Source organism: Anarhichas minor, unplaced genomic scaffold, assembly GCF_050575085.1.
Source record: "Anarhichas minor isolate MPS153535 unplaced genomic scaffold, ASM5057508v1 ptg000026l, whole genome shotgun sequence".
In the NCBI taxonomy this organism is placed as follows: Eukaryota; Metazoa; Chordata; class Actinopteri; order Perciformes; family Anarhichadidae; genus Anarhichas; species Anarhichas minor.
In genome coordinates, this window is record NW_027466472.1 from 4,705,885 (window position 1) to 4,729,709 (window position 23,825).

Below are 23,825 nucleotides of genomic sequence, written 5' to 3' on the forward strand. Positions count from 1 at the left end.
GAGTAATAATAATAAAAAACCGTACAACTGACATGTGTCGAAAGTGCGACTGGCTACTGAAAACCATTACGTGATGACGTCACATAGAAGCGACGGTGGTTACTTGTTTTTGAAGCCCCTACACAATAAAAGCAGGTTAATGTCGTGCATCAAAAACACCAAATACATTAAATCTCACCTTTACATGAATGTTGTATGAAAATTATATTTAACTATACAACATATTCGGATGACAAAAGAGCAAATAACACTATTAATATAATAAAGAAAGCAAATGAAATGCTAATCGGGGTTTTATTTCATCTGGAAGCTGATCAATTATTTATCAAGAAATCAATAGTTTTGTCTTCCGGGATTGCCTCGAAACATTTTAATGGGGGTCTGCCATGAAGCATTCAGAGACAGAGCGGCAAAACTACACAACATGATTGTCTCTGTTCAATTAAATTTATTACGATCTAAATCAAGTTAAATCTTAAAAATGGAGACTCGAAAATAGAGTAGTGAATACCATTTAAATGAATGATTATAATCTATTGGGAACTATACTCCCTATAAACATTTCTTAAAATATTGAACTATTCCTTTAATTCTTGATATAAACTCCTTGGGACAGAAATACAATACTTTCGTCCTAAACTTGGATTATGTGTCGAAATTGAATTAGATCTCTACAAGCCAGGATTTCACAAATAATACCTGTTATTGTATTTCTTACTGTCTGTTAAATTTATACCTCCAATGAATAAACTGAGCGAGATGGGTGCCATCTAATTACTGAATATTCATGATGTCCATAGATAAGATTAAGTGAAACACAGAATACACCTTGAAATGATGTCTTTATTAATATGAGGAATAACTCATTCATTGCACTCCACAACCACATTGCATTAACAGTTTTCCTGTGAGAGCGATTTATTAAAGGTGTAGTATGAAAAACATTAAGCAAAATGTCAAAGCGACTGTATTTATAAACCTCCCCATAAACCAAACCAAACCATGTGACTGGCAAAATGTCTTAAGTCATCTCTGAAAATCAATTTAATACTGAAAGTAGACAACGCAGAACAATAAAAAGGTCTTCCCAATATGAGAAATCACAGTATTTTTGCAGTAAGTACTTTTGTTTCCATGTACTTGGCAAAAAGGTACCAATTTGTGACATATGGCAAGACAATGTAGGTAAATGTAAAAAAGAAAGAAAAATAAAAAAGCTCAAATTTAAATAAACATTTTGATACCGACTGATCAACAAACCTTTCAGACAATCTCAATCAACTATTTACATCTATTTACTAGAAAACAACAAAACTAATCAATAAAAAAAATGAAATGGTATGGGGGGGGGGGGGGGGGGGGGGGGGGAAATACATATTCGTTCATTTGGCTCATGTCAAGCATTAAGTGTGTGGATTTACAAAGGAGTGCTGTAGTCAAAGTGTGAACATGAATTCGTCCCAGTGAGTGTGTGCTCGGACATCTGCCAACCTGGAATCGTTTCTTGTCCGTACTTTAGCTCAAAAAACAACTGCATGTCTGAGACTACAGTAAACTTATTTGACCCCTGAGTTTCTAATGCAAAACTAGTGTATGAAATACCTCATTACAGTGTATCTTAGTGCAAGCCTTTTAACAGAGGTATATTAGATTAGCACCCAAGCTGACACGATTCCCCAGAATGGTTTACTCTGCTGGCCAAAATCACAACAAGCAGTATGGGCGGTGGTGTTGTTGCTCTGTAGCCTTGTGAAAACCAGCTTTTTCAAAAATGCTTGAATTTGTATTACATCTATAAACATGTTTTTCATAGAAAATATAAATATCCCTGAATGAAACAGATTCACAGCATTTTCTCTCGAGGACTCCAGTGCTACTACCATAACGTGGCCATCGAGGTCTTTAAAGGTCTCCAGTTAATGTCCGTCTCCCTCTCTCCTCCAGCTGCTGCGTCCTTCTACTCGCTGTCGTGATAACTGACTGTCCGCTTGCCCCGGTTGCGAGTGTTCACGCGGGTCTTTTGCTGCGCTTTGCTGTACAACTCGTCGCTGTTCTCCTCCTCTGAAGCGGACCGTTGGCGGCGCCGCCTCAGCTGGCGGCCGGCAGTCCTTTCCCCGACCCCGGGCTGTCCGTGACTCCTCCTCTTTGGACTGCTGTGGGACCCTGAGCTGGCACATGAGTTTTCAGAGGCTGAAGACGAATGCGCGCTCTCCGAGTCGGAGCTGCGATTGCTGCTGCTGTAGCTCTCCTTTCGTTTGTGTTTCGGCCGCCTCGCATTCTTCCCGCTCCTTGAACGACCGACATCTTCCTGCTCGGCCTCCTCGCTGGAACCGGATTGGGAAGAGGCGTCTTCCTCGTTGCTGTTACCCTCCTTTTGTTTTGATTCCCTTTTGGGACGCTTTGAGGAGCCGGACTTGCTGTTTTTATTGTTCTTAGACACTGGCTCCTTCTTTCCTTCCTCCTCCCCATCTTCAGAGTCTGAGGTGTAAATACGTTTTCTGGTGGAAGACGGCTGATTCCTGGCTTCATTAGGTGAGGTTCTGTTTGACTCTCTCGTATTATACCTGCCCTCTCTAGACGCTGTGGCTGTTTTGTTACCGTTTCCCTGTTTACGCTGGCTTGCAGAAGCAGAGTCTTCCTCAGAGGGACTGTTGTCACTGATGTATTTCTTTTTTGGTAGGGCTCGGAGATTCCGCCGTCTATTTGATGCATTGTCTGAATTATTCGACTCTTCGTCTGATGAGCCGGTGGAGCATTTCCTCCTCGACTTCCTCTTGGGTCTGTATTCCTGCTCAGAACTCTCCGAGGCGGCGGTGTCGCCACGAGGCCGTTTAGATTTGGTCTTGTTTCTCGTTGGCCTCTTTGACTTGGTTTCATCCTCCGACTCCTCACTGGAGTGATTGCTTTCTGCTTTGTGTTCCTCATCTTTTTTCAGCTTTTTCTTGCGAGGGCTGGATCTCTTTGGAGAATCACTGAGTTCCTCTGATTCAGCACCATCCAGTTTATTAGTTGAGGCAGATTTTTGTTTATCTTGGCTTTTTGACGGTGAAACTTTACACTTTTTCTTAGAGTCCTTGTGGATCGCTTCCTCCACATTTCTTCCGTTTTGGTGCGAGTGTTTCTGAGATCTGTTGACTTTCTCTTCTTCATCCGAGCTGACGGGAACTTTGTGTCGTGTGGTCCTGCGATCAGTGTGCTCTTCTTCTTCTTCTTCTTCCTCCTCTTCTTCTTCTTCTTCCTCCTCCTCCTCCTCCTCCTCCTCCTCCTCCTCCTCCTCCTCACTTGTAATCCTCTTCTTCCTGGCTTGAGTGGTTGCTGTGCTTCTAGACGGTTTCTGAGACACAGAAACTTCAGCTTCTCCAGAACTCTCCTCTGCAGCCTCCTCTTGCTCAGAGTTGCTGTCAGACTTGTGATGTTTTGCACTGTGTCCATTCACATGGGACAAAGTAACTGCAGAGGAAAAGAGGGGAAGGAAATCCAACTGTTAGAGTTCATCACAATTCCAAGCAAGTGGCAACTAGAAATCAAAAATGAATAATGATCGATGACATTTCTCACCATTTCCCTTATTCTTAGCAGCTTGTCTTGATGTCCTCCGTTTTCTGGATCTCGAGTCTCCATTCTGCAGATTCTGGGAGGAGGATGAAGCCTCACTGTCATTGCCATCGTCCTCGTCCTTGGATTCGCAACCCGATTCCTTTGTTGTCCGAGAAGCTAGAAAGAGAAACAAGGGCAGAATTTAGAAAATATATCTTGTAAGCTGCCCAAAACATAAAATACAAATATGTTTAACACATGTTTAAAGGACTGTTTGCGTTTACGAGATCTAAGAGCAACTCCTTCTGAATTTAAATGTTAAAAGAAGAGCTTTGTATACCCCGTCTTGATGGCTGTTCATCAGAATCTGAGCTGCTCTGGATCACCGCGGTGCGTTTGCTGCTCCGGCCTGTGTGGCGAAGGCGGCTGCTGCTCCTTCTCGGCTTTTCCTCCTCGTCCTGCTCCTCAAATTCCTCGTCTAATGCTTCAAGGAGTTTCATCTTATTCACAGCCGCCCTCGCCGTCTTTCTCTTGAATGAGCTGCGAACCGTGATCTCCTCTTCCCTGTCAGAGTCCCGGTGGTGACGTCTCTCCCTGCGAGACGATCTGCCGCCGTGACCGTTCATCTCTGCTCTGCCCTCTGAAAACAAGCCATGCGGAGGGATGTTTAACACGAGGGCTAATGGTGGTATGTTGTGGTTCACTAATAGCGAGGCTTAAGACGGTTGTTGTAGTGTTTACCTGTGCGCTTCCTGTCTGCACCAGCACTGTTTCTGGTCAGACGTGTGCTCCTGCTGGTCTCGCTCCTGCTGTTCTTACTCCTGCTGGGGTAGCGGCGACGTGAAGACTGGGAGGACATCTCTCCATCCTCACCTTCACTGTCCTCTTCTTCACTATCGCTCTCTGCAACAACAACAACCACAGTTAGCAGACAACTTAAGAATGCCCCACTAACAGGCGGCATGATTGAAACCTGGATTTGACTCCTGACCTTTTTTCCTCTGCTTGGCACGGTTGCTTCTAGTAACTCTTGCTTTCTGTCTGAGTTGATGGTGCCTTGACGAGCCACGACGTTTCTCCACCTCACTCAGCTCGCTCTCACTGTCAGACTCTGAAATACATTTAAAAATATACATTTTATACATTTATTTGTCTTTGCCTTTGTCCAAGGCGACTTACAATAAGTGAAGGAACCAGAGCCAGATAATTGGAAATGTAACCATCCCAAATAAACTGCTAGAAGCGTGTTGGAGAACTACAGAGTTGGTGAAAAGTGTGCAGCGACTTTGCTGTCCTGACTTCAGTTAAGAGTTCATTCCACCACCAGAACTAAGAAGAGCACGTCCATCAGAAGTGTCAAGAGTCAAAGTGATTCCTACAATGACACTACTTGTCTATACCCGTTAGCTACAATATCAGACTTCACAAATGATTGCGTTTGTTTTTGCTGCACAACATCCAACTAGTTTCATAAGAGGAAGAGTGAAGTTTGGACATAGTTGTGCATGTTAAGTTTTGTATGTTATTGAATTCATACCTGCAAACTCATGAGGTGAAAAAGGTGACAAGTAATCAGTGATTAATCAGTATTTCAGCTCTAGTTGAACAGCTGGCTAGTTAGCTTCTTTTTTTTTTTTTTCTTTTAAATCAATATTATTATTATTAACCTTTATTTAGACAAAATCAATTGAGACCGAGGTCTCATTTTCAAAAGTTTTAGTCATAAAAACAAAGATATGCAAGAGTAGCGAGAACCATCGCCTGTACAAAATAAAGTGATTCGTTTTCATTGAACCCTGTTACTGTATGGCTTCATATTAACTGTTACTGTAAAGCTGTTAGAATTGTGGCCCATCTTCTATTTGCAATTAATATGCATTCAATCCAGTTAAATTATTTAAATGAAAATGGTAATCTACTCTGGCTAAGGTAGCTTATCAAGAGTAAAATAATAGCTGTGATCTATATACACCTCTGCATTAGCAGCTGTAGTTCATCTCCTTGGAGCAGAGGCTGCATTTAGCATACCCTGCCTTATCAATGTATTTAAAATACTGTGACAGCAGGAAGCTGTACTCACGTCTGTTTAGACCTCCACCTTTATCCAGGCCCAGCTCCACTCACAGCTCAGCGTCAAGCTGCGCTACAGACAGCCTCCTCTCCCTGAAGCTCTTTGATCTCATCATCTCATCAGTATCTGGGCCTCATGTTTCGTTATCTTAAAAGTTATTCTGACCACGAAATCGCCTCATTCTACTTTGAGTTAAAAAAAACAACCTGCCAGCAGATGCGCCGGTGTTCCGGTTTAACGTTAATGAGTGACCGTGTGAACTGAACCGGAACACGGGGAGGCTGCATGTTTCATAACGTTACTTTTTTTCCCTCCTAAATCGCGATAATGACGAACGTTAACTTAACCCAGCAAGTCTGAACGGTAACGTAACTTAAACTGCAACGGAGGGAAATGAAGACGCTGTAGACATCTGAACGCTGATTGGCCAAGACTCGTCATATCAAAGATGTTTTATTGTGAAGATCACGACATCACATTTTCTCCTCGTATGACTCCAATCTGAGAAACGCTGGTTGGCCAGTTGGCCAGTTGACCCCCCCCCCCCCCCCCCCCACCCAAAAAAAAAAAACTCTACGGATCTACACGATTCACGTGGATGATATATTTTGATTCAAAACGGTGAATTTCACCGAAAAGTGACAAGTTTGCAGGTATGTGAATTGCTATCAGTCATCTTGTTTACACATATTCAGTGTCGCCAGTAATGTTAAGTTGAGGATCTGGGAGCAGATGTCGCCACTAGTCTGCGCTGTTCAGGCAGCTGGATGTTATCGGCTTAAGAAAGGGGAGAGGAGAGAAACAGGGAGAGCGAGGAGAAGTTGGTTTGGGCTTATCTGGTTGGGTGTTGGGCCTTCACTAAAGTTATGAGGAATGAATTACTCCTTATCATACACCCACGTCGCTGACAATAGTTCAGAGAAACCAACGATGAGACTACTGTTAGGGAACCTACTAAGAGTCTCTTCTGTACCTGGTGTCGAAGCAGCTTTGGAGCCGGAGTCGTCGTCCGAGGAGCTGTGACCTGATCTGTTGCGTCGACTCCTCCTGGCTCTCTCAGGAACAGACACTTTGGCTGAGGTAGATTTGGTCACTGATGTCGACTCCACTTTTTCCTGAGTTTTTACAGCAGCTTTCTTTTGACTTGAGTAAAAAAATAAATAAAAATGAATGCAACTTTTCACCAGACATGGAACACCTGAACCGTTTCCCATCAGATTATTGTAGGAATGCATAACTCAAACAGACCTTGATGAGGCGTTGGACTGATCCTGCTGCTGCATTTTCTTGCGGAACCTCTGACTGCGGCGGAGCCTATCGCTGCTTTTGATGGCAGTTTTGTACTCTGATATGATTGTTCTGATTTGCTCCTCGAAGAAGGCAGAGATCCTCAAAGTCATACTGTAAATCTAGAATAGAACAGAAAAGGTCAGTAAAATAAGCTCAAACAAAATGATGGACCCAAAGAAGATTATACCAAATGAACTCCAAACATTACAACTATATGATTATGTCCTGCATTAAAGAGCAGTTCTCGTGGCATTTCTTCCACTTACCTTGGAGCGTTTATTGGGTGTGTAGGCTTTAGCGTTTGCAAATATTAGCCGGGTGTCTTTGCAAAGCTCTACAGGGTTTTCATAGCGGTCTTCGAACAAAGTCCTTTTCACCGTGTGAAAGTCCATTGGTGTATCAATGATGTTGTGGTAGTCCTGGACAGGCAAACAAAACACCATTTAGACTTCATCAAAACACTGGAACACAAAACATGTTGAACGCTTGCCCTTAGTCTGTTGCGTTAACGCACTGGATAGTTCTGAGGATCCACAGGCTGTCGGAACGGTTCGGAGTCCTCGCAGTCAAATATGTAGGTGAGCAGGGACTTGCACTGCTCCTTCCAGGCGTCTCTGTCAAGCACCACCTCGACAGAGCGCTGCCATAGAGGAAGAGAGGAAATCATCATGACGTGCAATGAATGCTACAGCTGCTACAACATTCTACCAAGATAATCATGTGTTTCAGACTGATGATTTAATAACAAACAATGTTAATCAATAGAATGTCAAAGGCCTTTGTTATCTATTCTATCCCATCTCGTGTATTCACCTGACGCAGTCTGTGTCCAGAGGAGGTTCCTGGTGCTTCTGCATCCTCTTCCTGTAGGCAGTAACCACATTATTGTTATCAACCAGATTACTTTTTTCAGTTGCAAAGGTGACCCAAAGATTGTTTTCCATTTTTAGTAATTCATCTATGAACAACCAATTGTAACTTTCACAGCAGCGCATGTTAGAGCAAAAAAATATAACACTAATGACTCAAGCTGACGGAATCAGACTCACCTCATCATCATCATCCATTTCCTCTACAGCATTGTAAATCTCCATGATATCCGTGCAGCTGGGATTACTGGGAAAGTAGGAAGAATGTGTCAATTTAGTGTGAATGACACTGTGCCTGTTATTACAGTATCATTACATCATCTTAATTTTGACTTACTTGACAAACTTCTGGAGGACATTTGTGATGAGTTTTGCAGAGTGGGCAATCTTGCTCCTTGGCTCATTGAAAGTGCGGGCGTTGTGTGCAATATACCTGGCATCCCAAATTAATGCTGAGAGGTGCCTGTGGATCACCAGAGGGGAGTAAATACACAGCGTCTTCACAAACAAAACATCAATTATTTGAATTTCAAGGACAGAGCTGGGTCGACAGTCAACTGGGCAAATACGTCCATGCCGTTGCTTTGGTGGGAGGAGGGAGGAGGAAGGACTGACCTGTAGAACCTGTTCCTGAGTCGCAGTCTGATGGTGCCCAGGTCAGTGGGATAGGCGATTACAGTGCAGTAGGTGGGATACTGGACTAAGTCCACAGGACCAGAGAAGGGAGCTGCAATCGCTATAGCAGAAACACAGTGGCAGGTGGGTAAGTACGAATGGGAAGAAATGATTTCGCAGTTAAAAGGAACCTATAGATACGCTGACGTGAGTGGATTGGGACCAGACATGTGAAAGTAGAAGTGTGCGATTGAGAGCAAACAACAGAGAGCGTGTTCACGCATACACACCGACGGTGATGAGCTGGTCGATGCCGGCGACGATGCGCTCACACTCGGTGTCTCTGCTCCTCTCCCCCCACTCTTCAGGCAGAGGCTTGTACATCAGTTCATTCATCTCATCTGCAGTCACGGGGATACCACCTCCTTCTGTCTCTGGCTGCTGGGCTGCACGGCAGAGACGAACTTATTCAATATGCATTAACCCCACTGACCCCACTTTGTGAGCGGACATCAGTGTTTGTGTGTGGATGTGACAGAAATAAACGAGTAAAAAGTCTGAATTACCACCATCTGGAATAGGTTCGATATCCCAAGGACTCAGTTTCTCCGTTTCCCCGTTGTCCCATCTGGTGAAAACACAAAAAAGTGTTGCCGAAGTCAACCATCACACTTCCAACAACATTGACTGATACCCTTTTTAGGTTTTAGTTCAGAATAAAGTGTAATTGCACCCCCTGGTCTGAGCCTTAAATAGTCCACCCACTGCAACCACACCTACTTACTTTATTTCATGAGGTAGGTTAGTCCTAAACGGTCGACTCCATCCCAGAATTTGCCTTGCAATATGAAAGCTGATTTAAAAGTGCAGATGGCGTTTTGAGCCATTTTCTACCATGAAATGTAGATTTGTATGTTTAGACCAGCATTGATGCATTTAAGTACAGTCGTATCATTGAGTTTATAGCTTAAAAAAAAAAAGCATGTTTAAGTGTGCAATTACTCTTTAATATGATACAGACATGACACCGTCATGCCTCTTAATAACCACTAGGGGGCAGACAGACTTGTCCTAGACTGACAATATCAAAAGCAGTGTGTCCTAGAAACTAGCTGATATTCGGAAATGATGGCGACGCCACAACCACCATATCTCCAGCTCCCCGTATCACGATAACGTGTGTTGGCCCACCTGACTTTGAAGCACTGGAAGAGACTGTCAGGGTACTCGGGCTGGTACGGCTCCTGACACACAATGCTACCAAACCACCAGGCATCATCTATCACTGAGCGAAACCGGTCGTCTGCACAAGAGAAGATGTGAACCAATTTAGGAGGAGGAGGAAAAATCCACATTATCTATATCTACACAGAAACTCAGAATAATCTGTAGAGTAGACAGTACTTATTAGTCTGAAATGTAGACAAAGTTATAAACTACTTGGGAGCACCTTTCTTCTATATTTGAAATTGATGAAACCGATACGAAGACGATGCTACTTGGCCTCAAAACTAAGATTCAACTTCTTTAACACGATGCACAGACTTACTTGGTTGCCAGTTTCTACGGAGCGCCTCGTCATAACTTTGCCTCAACACGAGGAAATCGATCACATCTGGCATGTCGTGATACCTGTCGGAGAAATATACGTCACTTTAATGCCGAAGTACAATAAACCAGAGGTTCTCAAGTTGTTTTTCAGCTGAGGATCCCTTACAAGATAGAGAATTTACCTAGGACCTCAATAATTTGGTCTTTACCCCTATTCGCACAGGACCAGAATTACCTGGGACCTCTAGTCATTTTGAATAATTGCGAATGTCGTCTTCGATCTTAATCCTGTTTAAATCTGCCATGTCGTTAATTTGTTATGTACCGACCATAATTTTGGGATTTGGATTGGCGTTTTTGGGTGTTACACAGAGCCCTGATATCATATCGGAGGAATAATGTCAGTAAATTCAAGTAAATACAGACTTTGCTCATCCCGCGCAAATATGCTGCATGAAACGCAGACGTGGTGGATAATTTCTAATTACATGACGTCCTTTGATGATACTATTAAACATATTTGCAGATTCTAATAGATAGATTCCAGATGTGATGTAGAAATAAATTTAAATTAATGAATCTGAAAACTTTTCACGAACCCCCTGGCAGAGTGCCCGGACCCCACTCTGAGAACACTGCAATAAACTTTCAAGACTTTGTCTTTGTGGAGCTGAAGCTGAATTATATTGATTTGAACCAACACATTACAGCCAACATGTCGAGCCAAAAACAGATTTTTTATCCTCAAAGTTTTGTCCTGATCATGACACTAACCCACAACCAAAATGTAGGCTTTCACTAGAACATATTTTAGAATCATAACCTCCATGTTATATACATTCAGTTTAAATGCCGCCTTCACGTTGAGTTACTGCTTACTTGACAGAAAAGGACTTGTCTGATATTTTGCCGGTGCCGTGGTCAATAAGAGTCAGCTTCAGACAGCAAAGGGTTGGAGGGCAGACTTCGTATTTGATCCCGGTGATCTTCACAAACTCTTGGTCCTAGAACACATTTGAAAAACAAACACAATATATTGGGAGGGAGGGGGGGAATGTGCCTACATTTAAATAACAAAAAAAAACAGAAAGTTTTTTTTGTTATGATATCCGTGAAGATTTTGTACATGATGTTCTTCAGAGTTCTGTGTATTCTACCAAGAACATTTTTATGTTCAAATCTTCTTATTTGCCGTAGTCTTACCCGTAGCTCCATTTTCTTCCAGGGCTGTTTGTCTAGGTTTATGGGGTACAGTTCATTTCGGTTCACTGCCTCTACGTAGGCCTCGTGTCCCTGCCGAAAGTAGATCACCTGACGAGACAAGAGATTCAGAGCTTAGACAGTAAACTTTTTTACAAGATGAGAAACAGGATTGTGATCATGACGTCCTGTTAAACCACCAAAAGATCAATACAGCTGCTGTTTATTAAAGAACAATCTGTACTGTACTGAGTGCTTTTTTCCTCATGCTCTTGTAAATTGCCTCGTTTAAATACCTCATCGCCCATTTGGGGAACAAAAGGAGACTTCCTGGGAATGACGTCGGTGATCCACGGTGAGGGTCTGAACTCATTGGACACTTCTCTGTTGATGGACGGTCGGACCTTTGGACGCTGAAGATGTAAAACGAGGGTAAATATGAGCCTGTTTTAAATTCATCTTTATATTTCCTCCCTGACAGACGCAGAGTCCGGGCAATAGTCAACCGGTTAGGATTCAGACAGCGAGACATTCGGTTGGCTGCTGCGTATACTGCGCTGTGTTCGATAACTCACCCTGGGCGACTTGTACTTTTCTTTCTTGGACTTCTCTTTGCTTTTCTTGCCAGCTTTTTCCTCCTCGTCACTCTGCTGCTGCTTCTCCTCATCCTCCTCATTATCATTCTCTTCCTCCTCCTCTTCAGAGCTGCTGAGTCTGCGCTGCACTCGTTTCCGTGAGGACAAGGGGGTGGAGGGCTGCAGGTTGATGCCGGCGTCTGCCGTCCAGTCCGAGTACTCGCTGGACGTGTGGCTGTCAAATCAAAAGCAGTTACGATTATAATTCTAAATTACATATGAAAACAGGCAGAAAAACGTAGTTAAATTATTTGTTTTAACCTGCTTGGGGTACCAGATGGGTGGGGATTGCCACCTAAGACAACACAAAGGAGTAATACAAGATTTTAACGTGAAAGACAAAACTCTTCTGTCTATATGATCATTCTTGTGATTCAGGAAAACCCTTTTATCTGGCACTCTAAACAAGTTAAAACAAATTCTAAGCCTATAAAACGTTATACCTTGAGCTGTCACTGTTCCACTCCTCATCATTGGAGGAATTCATTTCACTGCCGTCCAATTCATTGTCCTGAACAGATTCAATAATGAAAAACAGGAAGTTGCGTGAACTCCCCCCAAAAAAGACCACAGGTGCTTGTAAATGACATTTTTTCCCCCCCGCAAAGTCACAGGAGAGCGGAGAAAGTGATAGCTCGGTGTGTACCTCTGAACTTACGGTCTCCTCTCCCTCTTCGCAGGACAAGTCCATGTATTCCAGCGCATCACTGCGGCCGTGTGCTCGCTTCGCTGTGTGAGGATCATCATCTGAATCATCCTGAGGGGACAGACGGGCCAACTCAAAACCAGTGCAAAGATTCTTACAGAAATAAGTTGTGAACAGAGGGAAAAAATGCTGACAATTATTTCAATATATATAAATAAATTAACAATCCAACAGAAGCATAGTGACGATACATTTTATCGACAGTATATATGAATGACACATTCCAACACAACACCTTTAATGAATATGCCGTTTTCCTGCCAATTACAGTACAGACTGTGTGATAATTATTCACAATACACGGGTACACAAGCCATAGTTTCAAATTGCCATTGAAGACTTCCTACATTGAAACCTACTCGACAGCTGCTGTAGATAATGCGTCTCTTCTTTGCATTATACAGAACCATCTCCTCATCTCCTCTGGCTGCTCGCAGGCGCTCCTGGATCCTAAAAAAACAAAATCCACTATGAATGAAACTTAAGTAGAACAAACACAAAATGTCATGTAAAATAAACGCTGTAAAATCTCATGAGGTTTGTAAACCACTCTGTTGCTTGATGGGTACGTTTGACATGGATGTTTGTGTTGAATTCTTTTGAGTATTATTAAAATATTGATGTAATCTAAAATGGGAGAAGTATCCATTTCCACTTAGAAACATAAACTAATACAAAACACCACAACAGTACAGACATTGCCAGTCACACACGCCAGCTGTTGACGGTGAAGCTAACATTGCTATCTCTGGTACCTGTAGCTGCTGGGTGCCACTTCGGGCACCACCACCCTGCGCCTCCAGGCCTGCAGGTCTCTCTCTGTGGCCATCTGGCTGCGAGGAGCATTCTGGTGCATCTGCCGGACGCCCTCCACCTGTCCGCTGCGGCGCAGACCCACATTGGGGGGTGACTGCACGTCTGCTCGATCATTCACAGACACTGCAACGAAGGATCACATACCTAGCATCCAACAGCTCACTGGATCAATATCCGATAAAACACGGGTGGCGCATCGATACCTCTACGTGGCGTGCTCGGTGCCAAGGCGTGGCCCTGTGCCTCAGCTGGCCCTTCTGGTATCGCCGGCAGAGCCAACTCTGTCCCAGGCTGGCTATGCCGGTCTTGTTGTTGCTGGAGATTTCGGATGGCCTCGTCCAGAAGGCTGCTGCGTCTTATCGCAACTTCGTCGTGCTCTGCAGTCTGCTGGCTGATCACCTGCTCCACGACCTCGCCATCACCTGAAGACGCCATCAAACAGGGAAACAGAGAGCATGAGTGGGATGGTAGCAGAGGTCAACGCTGGTCAAACACTGAAGACATCAAAGATATGGTTCAGATGTTCTTAAATCGAGATTTGTCACTTACTGTATATATCAAAAAGTGAATTTATGTTTTTGTAAACTAGCTAATTATAGTGAATTTAAGGCGTGCTTCTGGCTGGTTGCTTACTGGTGGCTACGTATCCCAGCTGAGGAACCAGGTGTTCAGCAGCAATGTTCTCCCGGCCCGGGACGAGGCGCTGGTACCTGAAAATCAAGTCAAGACATTTAAAAAATGTGAACTGTTAAAAACATTGCATGCATTTACATAGAACACAAATGTTTGTGCCAACATTTTGAACCCGGCTTAGTATTGCTTTTCATAATGGCCTCGGGCATCGAGAATTTGCATGAGACAAACATTCAAACAACTGATCCCACAGGTAATAACTGGTGTGTAACTGATAGAAGGTCATCGTGTCTACCTTGGTGGATGGGGGTTTCCATCCACATCCACCAAGAAAGGCGGGGGCATGAGATGGGGTGCCTGCTGCGTCTGTTCATCCAGCACGAAGCCGTTGGTGTCCCGGATCAGCGGTCGGTAGTCCGTGTGGAAGAACACCTGGTCTGGAAGCTGTGTGACGACCAGGAGAAAGAGGAAGTTTAAGGTTTTTGTTATGTTCATGTTTTCTTGGACACTTATTTTGAGATGTCCAATGTCAGATTTTTATACTATACAGTAAGATTTGAAAGTGTTAAATTTCAAGGGCTATAACAACATCTGGAAAATGCTGTAGTGTATTTATCAAGTGAAAACAAGTATCCCTAAAAACAGCATTACAACAGATTTCATCAGACTACAATTGTTTGTGTGAACATTTAAACGAGTGGTATCCTTGCCTTCTCATACGGCTTGGAACTGCCGAAGCCAAAGATGAGCAGGTGGCCATGGGAGTCTGTGCAAGCAAAACGATGCCCATCAGGGGTAAATTTGCAGTCAAAAACGGCTCCATGACCCTGGCCCTCAATCTGGAAGACAAACAAAACCACCCCAGGTACAGAAACCCGTTAGCGAGGGAAACCAACTTTCTTACATGCTTTTTTTCCCTTTTCAGATCCTGCAGGACCTTACGTTTTTCTTAAAACACACTTTTTGGAGAGAAAACCAAAAATGCACAATAATAAGGCAGTCAAACTCGTCGTACAGCACAGAAATAGAAAGGAAAGGAACAATGAGAGTTAGAGGATGAAAAACCCTTGAAGGCAAACTGTGAGACCGAGGTAAGCTGATGACAAACATTGAACTAGGTCTGTTTTATTACTGGTTTGCTTATTGCCGTCTTTGTCATGTTGTGTGTGTTATGGTGGGTCTGTAACTGTCCGTTCATCGTGTTACAGAACTGTTGTGTTGACCATCATGTAAATGCCTGATAGTGCTCAGTGTCAGTGTACCATGTTGAAGTAGTGCTGTGTGTTCGTCCCTCGCAGCAGATCCCAGATGAAGACGTTCCCGTCATGGCCGGCAGACAGGATGATCCTGGGGTCAAAAGGGTGCGGCTCTAGGACAAACACCTCAGCCTCATGGCCCTGAAAACAATGTTCAAGTTAGTCTCTCTGGTCTGAAAATAAGAGGTTAAATTAGGTGGTTGTGATATCCACGTTGCTCTATATTTTACGAGGAGAAACACGAACTTTAAGGATATGTAGCAGCTGTCCTGTGTAGGAGTTCCACACTTTGAGGAGATGGTTGTTCACAGCCGTGATGACTGTAATATCGTGGCGATCCCACGCTACCATGGTGACTTTGGGTTTGAAGTAGCTTTCCTCTTCACTCATTGGTTCAACACTGAGAGAGAAAAAAATCTAATTAGATATTACACACACACACACTACATGATGCAACTCTCAAAGCATACTATGTAATGGAGATACAGTTGATTCAATACTGAACACAAATGAGAATAAAAAAAATTAGTTGCTTGTATTTGATGCTATAAAAATGAAGTTGTCCATTCATTTCCCCTTGGTTTTCTCTTTCTCTCCCTCCCTCCCTCCCTCCCTCCCGTTGCGGCCTCATTCCACATGTTGAAACTGGTTCTCGTCCTCCAGGAGATTCAGTCTCTCCCCATGACTCTCACTCCTTCTGCATGACATTGCTGCTTGTTTTTTTGTGTAGCCTGTCCTCATGTCGCAGATGTCGTGTAGTTCAGGCTCCAACTGTTTAGCAACAACTAGAAGGTGCTTGACATCCCGTAAGATCCATCTCCTTTATTCTTTAAACTACCGACAATATTTCTCCCAAATTTAAAATAAAAATAGTAATTTAGAGCATTTATTTGCAGAAAATGACAACTGGTCAAAATAACAAAAAAGATGCAGTGTTTTCAGATCTCGAATAATTCAAAGAAAGTTCATATTCATTTTTAAACAACACAATACTCCTGTTTTAACTTAGGAAGAGTTCAGAAATCCATATTTGGTGGAATAACCTTGATTTACAGTCACAGCTTTCATGCGTCCTTCACATTGCTGTTGGGTGACTTTATGCAGCTCGGCTTTGTTTGATGGCTTTACATCAGCAGGCAAAGCATGACAACAGGGAGCACCAACTCAATGTTTTCACCCTCCTCAGATTAAACGTATTTAGTTAGTTTCATGTTTCAGCGGGCGTCATTAACGCCTTCATTAACCTACAATTCAGAAACAAAGTAAAAATTGGGCAACAAATGTAGTATTTAAAAAAATCATTTACATCAGCAGGCAAAGATGTTCAGCTATCAGAATAATGACGTCATTCAGACCATAGCGGGAAGAAATGTCTTCGCAATCTGTTAACCACTGCTTTACAGACAGGCGAGAAGGCTGTGCTAAGGCTAATACAATCTGACAAGCGCATAAATAAAACATTGGGAAAAAGAATTCCTCAGCTTACATCAGCAGCTGGTTTACTTGTACACACTCCAACAGCTCTCTGAGGCGACCAATGGAGCAAAAGACTGTGCCTAACAAAGCAAATCTTCCAAATACTTCTCTACAGAGACTCTTCTCCTGATGCTTATAAAAGTGTGAGTCCTTGTCTCACTATTTCTTCTTGAGAGACACAAATATTGAGGACACATCAAAAGGAATCTACACTCAGAATAAGCGCTGCTGTACGACAGCACAGTGCTGCTTACCCGGGGAGAGTGGCGGACATGTTGAGCAGGACGGACCTCCACTGCTGACGCAGATGGAGCTTCCAGATCCGTGCTGTTCCGTCTCGGCTTCCGCTCACAAACCTGAGACAGGACGACACCAAACCGTGAACCATCACTTCACACACCGTTACATTTCATTCAGTATATCTACTATTAAACACAAAACAATGGCGAGTTAAGTACAAGGATTCTACTGTACCTTTCACCCGAGTGGCAGAATTGGATGCTATCGACTTTGTCCTGAACGGAGAGCAGAATAGTACTCATGAGTGACTGTGGAATGTTTAATAACTTAAGCTAGATACTACAGCTGAAGCTTTATGTTTTGTTCTTACCGTGTGCTCGTGGAGCTCAGATATCTTTTCTGGACTTCCGCCACCCAAGTAATATATTCGGATGACGTCATCAGTACTTCCTGTTGCTAAGAACATCCCACCTGAAAAAATAAAAGTTTGTCTGTCATAAATTAATTAATTAAATATAAACAGTACAAACATGCAACATAAGCGTCTACCTAAAGTGACTAATACCTGGACTGAATGAGGAGCACACAGTCTGAACTCCGGGTCTCGGCCGCTCTATGAATTTGTGTGGCCGATCGCTTGAAAATATAGAAAGAAAATGTTTTACTGATTTTATTCAGAACAGGAAAAGTGCATTTAACTGAATAACATGCACAATAAAATACACAATATTTGGTTGCAGTGGATATTTAGATGGATTTAAAGAATTGTCTTGTCCTACACATGACTACTGGCAGCCAGCAGTTTAATTCATTTACAGACCTAGCACCAGTGCTCACGTTTACATCTAGTATTGACTTGTTGGCATATCCTTCAACAAAGAAGTAAGTGCAAGTTTCATCCAATCTAACTGGCATTTCCACTTCAGGATGACTGATGTGATCAACAGTCGGGTAAGGTGCTGATCTCACATTCCTTCGTCAGGTGAGACTCATTAACACACTTTGAGGGAATTGAAGATTACTTAAAACCCATTTAGTTCAAGTCAATATTCTATTTGTTTTATACTTTTACCTGATTGCTTGCTATACAACTAAATGATGGAAAGTCAAAGTAAAGCAGGCTCTTTGAATGCACTTATTTTACTAATATAGTAGCCAGTGTTGGGACACAAAGACTGTCAACCCAATTTGACTTGTCTTCCAACATTTGCTGCATGTCTACTGCTGATTTCCATGAAAAGAACAGTCATATCCAACTACTATATACATCCAACAGCCTGCAGTTTACCATGTTAAACTGTTTGCTCAGCAATGTCAATGTTTCCTTTATGTATCCATAAAACACCATTCTCAATCTTTGCTCCTTTAAAAAGAGCAAAACACTTTAAATCAAAATTAATTGACCATTTATTTGTGCAGATGTGTATGTTTCTCACAGGTGTTTATTTTCTTAATTACTACAACTGAATATCACTAAGTCACCATTTTAAATCCCATTTAAAGCAGCTCTCACCTGAAGTTGATGTTGTTGACGTCCCACTGCCAGAAGCAGACGGTGGCATCAGTTCCAGTGGACAGCATGAAGCGTTTGGAGCCCTTGGCAAACGGTGAGAACTGAGAACACAAGACATTCACAGGTGAGCCATCTGAAACCACTCACATTATATTAAAATAAAGACATGGATCCTACATGGAGGGTTAAATATTAACACGCCCCCTGACCAGACCACAGACAACAATGGTAACAGGAAGTATGTTTTTATCCACTTGCAGTAAAGACTTTACACTTGGCTGAGGGAAGTTGTCATCGCGATAAAGACAAGATTGAATGAAAGGCTGACGGAAACATATCTTTGCCAGTCCTGCTACCACCTCCTCTTCTTGTTGTTGTTTTATTTTAGGAATTATTAAAAAAACAGTTACTGTTACCCAATCTTTAAAGCGCATCACAAAAGTATGGTCCAATAAATACAATTATTTTTTAAATATAATAACTAATTCAGATGATAAAATCACATTCGTATAGAAAAAGGATCCTTTTTCCCGACAGAGATCCATTTACCTGTAGGGAGGTAATGGATCCACTGTGCCCCTGCAGCACAGCCACAGGGGCACAGGTACGAAGGCACCACACACGGATGGACTTGTCACAGCTTCCCGCAGCAATCAGTGTGTTCTCGTAATTAACCGCCAAGTCTGTGATCTCTGCAGAGTGTCCTCGTAACGTCGAATGAAGCCTTCCGTCAAACGAAGACCAGATCTTCACCAAACAGTCATCTGAGCCCTGACAAAGACAAATACCAACTTCTACTTTAATATTCTACTCGACACGGTTATCCCCGCACATTAAGTAGAGGAATATTTCTAAATAGGGCGATATGTTGACAAGCTCCATCTTACTGTGAAGATCCTGAGACCGGTGCGATCGAATGCGATACAATACACTGCAGACAGATGCCCCAGGATCCGCCTGTGCAGCCGCATGTGCTCATAGTTGCTGACGGGGTTGACGGAGCTGAAGCGCTGCGCTCCCGTCAGCTCTCTCCCTCGATGGACCTTCACTGTTGATTAAAAGACGCCAATCATCAGAAAACAGTGACGAAACAAGACTGGGATTAACACAAATATGTGGGCATGGGATACATTTACTCTAATGTGATCAGGAGTGGAAGGGCACTGTCACAGGGTGAAATTAAATATAAGAAGCTGTTATTGTTGGGCTTGAACCAAGCATGTAAATGGATCGTCTTCCAATAAACCTTTTTAAGTTTAAAGAATATTTTTTATTTATTGCCTCTTTAGAGCAACAGGACAATGTCAGGAGAACAGGGAGAGAGACAGATGGTATGACACGCAGCAGAGGGTCATAGATTGGAATCGAACCCGGGTTACATCAATTTGATTTAAACATCAACTGCATGAAACAAAACTGCCATCCCCATCTCTAAAAAAAACAACAACAATATCACTGCTGAAGTCTGATGCATCTGGTCCGTACTGTTCTCATCTGCTTCAAGTTCTCACTGCCTCAACATGAAGCTGTTTTAAGCATTTTACGAGGCCTTTTTTGGAGAGCATGTCCTCTTAAAGGTGGCTTAATCAACAGTTTAATAACTTCAACAGCATTTCTTGTAGTAGATAACTGTCACAGCAAATGGGAATCGAGGGAGTAAAGCATTAAAAACACACCAATGATTGCAAATCTGTAGATGAAATGATGACTTATGATCAAGACAATTGTCATGTTAATAGCAACTAGCACTGCGGGGTAACAGACTGCATCAAGGCGAACAATCTGGCGAAGTCGTGGCAACGCACCAAATTGTTATTTGACAACAATAGCCTAACGAAATGCCTTCTACCCAAAATTCTACGGTCAGGGTAAAGAGGAATACACAGTATGTATACAGTACACATAACATACATACATAACATGCAGGGTTAATGGGGAGACGGGAGCAAGTACATGTACCAATGTCCAGCATATCTATTTGTCTATTTCATGTATTTTGATGCTTATTGAGCGAGGCCAGACGTACCTAGGTGTGGAGGTTTCTTGCAGTTGAAAGGCTTCTCCGGGGGTCTGCCCCGGTGAAGGGCTGCATATGATGAAGCATTGAACCGCACACCGTCGCAGTCTGACAAACAAAACAAATAGTGTGTCAGTGTACGAGGCACGTAGAATCACCAATACATGGATAAGGGGAAAAAAAGCCATTTATACATTTTGCAGAAATACTTGAAGATGATGTACCTTTTGCTGTCCTCAGCATCGACTGCTTTCCAGACCCCAGGAGAGAGTGTACACCTGGGACACATGATGGCACGTCTTTGTCAAGAATGGGTCCAATCTGCTTACATATCTGTAGCAAATGGTCAGGTGCAATATGTCTGTTGGCTGCAACCTGACGGGTCACAAAAACACAGAGTAGTGACATGAGTAGTGACCAAACACAGAAGACAACAATTGTTCGAATAAACAACAATTTTGACAATCAATTAGGTCACTAAAATGTCAAACAACCAATAAATAACAACCGGTAAATTCAAGTAATTTTAAGTAGTCACCTGCGGATGTCAGAACTTGTGATCGACATATCTCACTACTTTCTGTTGTGTTTGTAAACAATCGGAACAACAGCTGTATCAATAATGACAATGTTTGTTGGCTTTCCTAACGCAGATGTTAGTTTTTGTAGAATTGTATGTAATGTAGGATTCTGTACTGATCAGTCTGGTTAAGTTTGTTTCATATGAAAACTAGCAACCAAGAAACCCATCTTGATTTGAGACATTGTCTATTTAACTTCTACTATATTCATGACATTGTGTGGTCTTTAGTTGTGTGTAATATTCCAGGGACTGTAGCCTGAACAGTTTAGTCAGAATAAATGTGGGACAGGGTATAGTTGGTGGTTTCATGTGCTTCTCAACTCATATCCCGAGAGGCGTGGCTTCTCTTTTTAATGGACCAATCACAGCGCAGGTCACCAGCTAAATAACGCAGAGACAGCGCATCTCGGTCTCTGATTGGCCAGCGGAGCCGTCTCGACGTTGCAAAGAAGCCGAACTACCCACCCTTTCTGCGGTACAACAGTCGGGGCTAAATAATATTAAACCCTCTCTCTATCCAAATACAGTTTTCTGAGCGACCATACAGTTCACGCCGACGAATTAAGACAGTGGGAACGACTTGCGACCAGGTCGACCGTCCCACCTCCAGATAATCCAACAGTAGTAGCAAGGAAAAAGAACAAAGACCGTAAACAAGAAGCATGGACACCGAGTCCCGTCTGTCACAAGACAAAAACAATGAGACAATGAGCTTTAATAACACATATATTAAATTTAATCTCACCAAATCTTCATATGTTCTCGGGTGCTCGTTTCCCAGCCAGTCCAATCTGCCGGGTAAGAGCTGTCGAAAACACAAGTTTTGGGGTAAAAGCGGAGTCACCACAGAAAAGCACCATGTACACAGCTAGCTAATACGAAAAAGCCGGGTGATGTCAAACGAGTGAGACGTCCAGAAGTATTAAAAAAAAAAAAAAGTAGACAAGTTTCATGCAACTCAAGTCCAAAACCGACGGTTAGCGAACGTTAGCTGTTAACCAGCAGCAGAGGATACACACCTGATACTCCTCTAGTTCGCTCGCGAGGACCTGCAGTAGGATTAAAAGAGATACCGATTAGATTCTATTAACTTCATTATAAACTAGCTAGTCAAACTATTTTGAAATACTACACACTGGTACTAGTCAAAAGCACCACCAAGCTCACCTCAGCCGCTCTCCGACACGGACCCGTTGTTAGAAAACGAGAAATCAAGTAATAGAGCTCTGAAATTGAAACAGCGGAGACATTAAAGCGTGAGAAAAAACAGCAGTTAGGATGTCAATTAGCGCGAGCGATATCGTATGTAAATCAAGCTATCAGTTGGGTTTTTTACTTCTGCGGCTTACCCGACTCAAGGAGCGAAATGTTCCGATTTTTGGCCATTGAATCGGCCGTGATTTTGGAGAGGTGGAACAATTTTGCAAGGCTTAACTTTGTGACTACAGAGAATAGGATATATATTTATTTAATTTCGGTTACACAGCTCTGACCCCCCTCCACGGTTGCTCCCGCTTTCTATTCAGCCTGTTTGCAGTCGCCATTGGAAGGATGAGGCCCTAGCGATACGACTTACTTCCGCCACAGCGGAGTAACACACAGGAACAAGGGGGTGGGGAGGAGCGCGCTCAACAAAAGACGAACGTGTACGTTAGCCCGACGGCTAGCAACATTAGCATTATTTTATGGTCAAGTCAAGTATTGATAAATTTAATTAAATTTAAAAAATATATATATATTTTTTTTAATTACACACAGCGCAGAGATCGAACAGCCGCCTCTTTTTTTTATTTTTTATACCAGGATCGCGAGCTCTGCACATGACGTCATACGCAATGTCTGCCAATTTGCTGTACCAATTTATTGATTGATTTAAATCATCAAACCAGTCCTTAATGGGCGAAAGGCACAATAATAAGACGTGAGTTTATAGTGCATAAATCCTTTTTTTTTTTTTGGCAATGGTGCAATGTAACTAAGTATATACTCAAGTTAAGTACTTTACTTGATTACCTTTTTAATGCTACTTTATAGTTCGAATCTACAACATTTATTTAATCGCTTTTGTAGGTACTCTGTAGATTCAGATTATTAATACATGTAAAACAACTAAAGAATCCTGCTGTATATTTTTACATTAAGCCACCTTGCTTGCACTATATAAACAAAGTAAAATTAACCCCAACTTTACCAGATGTAATATTTAAGTGATGTAGACTAATGCATCAATAATCCAGTAATATAAAATGAGTACTTGTACTTTTAATAGAGTATTTTTTAGACTGCAGGTTTGCTGAATACTTCTTCTACCACTGGTTATCAGATATCCTGCAGGTCAACCTGCCCCAGAGCACGTAGGTATATCATTTACTTACATGATGCATACTCTTAAATTAAGTAATTTTAAATGTATTTAATCAAGCAAAGAAATACTGTGCACAATATAGATAGTGGAAGGTTCCTCAGGACCAAGCTGAACACATTTTATATGGCGCCCTACACACATTAATTTCAGCCATGCTATTGATGCTGAACAAGGTTTTATGCAACATACTTTCCCCCAAATTCCTGGCTTTAATGATGCTAACATTTTTCCGAATGGTTTATACTGTGCGATATCACTGCATTATAACATGCATTTAACACCTTATTTTGGAAACTACATAAGTAAAACCCCATGCTATTTGTTAACTAGCAATTCACTTTGCTTTTCTAACTTTACCGACCAGTAAAACTGTATGATGTAATTAATTACCAATTAGGCATTTTCAAATTGGTCCACCTATTGAGTTTATGCCCAAGCTTTTTTTATCTACA

General features: G+C 42.4%; 1 protein-coding gene across 2 annotated transcripts; it reads right to left on the reverse strand.

The window, feature by feature from the left end:
• Positions 1-1,355: 1,355 nt before the first annotated feature.
• On the reverse strand, positions 1,356-22,563 carry brwd1 (bromodomain and WD repeat domain containing 1). 2 transcript variants are annotated; one of them, XM_076099969.1, is made up of 44 exons: positions 22,358-22,563; positions 22,176-22,234; positions 22,028-22,057; positions 21,754-21,813; positions 20,650-20,800; positions 20,435-20,533; positions 19,296-19,456; positions 18,958-19,179; positions 18,409-18,509; positions 17,461-17,531; positions 17,266-17,366; positions 17,130-17,170; positions 16,910-17,011; positions 15,426-15,579; positions 15,186-15,320; positions 14,634-14,762; positions 14,219-14,367; positions 13,924-14,000; positions 13,494-13,712; positions 13,230-13,413; positions 12,834-12,924; positions 12,427-12,525; positions 12,212-12,279; positions 11,709-11,943; positions 11,430-11,546; positions 11,137-11,244; positions 10,813-10,937; positions 9,932-10,014; positions 9,574-9,685; positions 8,949-9,010; positions 8,673-8,828; positions 8,383-8,503; positions 8,105-8,230; positions 7,948-8,014; positions 7,712-7,762; positions 7,413-7,538; positions 7,165-7,317; positions 6,857-7,017; positions 6,582-6,751; positions 4,529-4,648; positions 4,279-4,440; positions 3,878-4,177; positions 3,559-3,714; positions 1,356-3,450 (listed from the first exon to the last, which is right to left on the reverse strand). In XM_076099969.1, exons 1-44 carry the CDS (start codon positions 22,392-22,394, stop codon positions 1,958-1,960), a joined length of 6,744 nt encoding a protein of 2,247 aa, XP_075956084.1. In that variant the 5' UTR covers positions 22,395-22,563; the 3' UTR covers positions 1,356-1,957. The 2 variants fall into 2 exon arrangements, with proteins under 2 accessions (XP_075956084.1, XP_075956083.1); XM_076099968.1 differs by having other exon boundaries at positions 12,415-12,525; positions 22,358-22,562.
• Between the last annotated feature and the right edge of the window lie 1,262 nt (positions 22,564-23,825).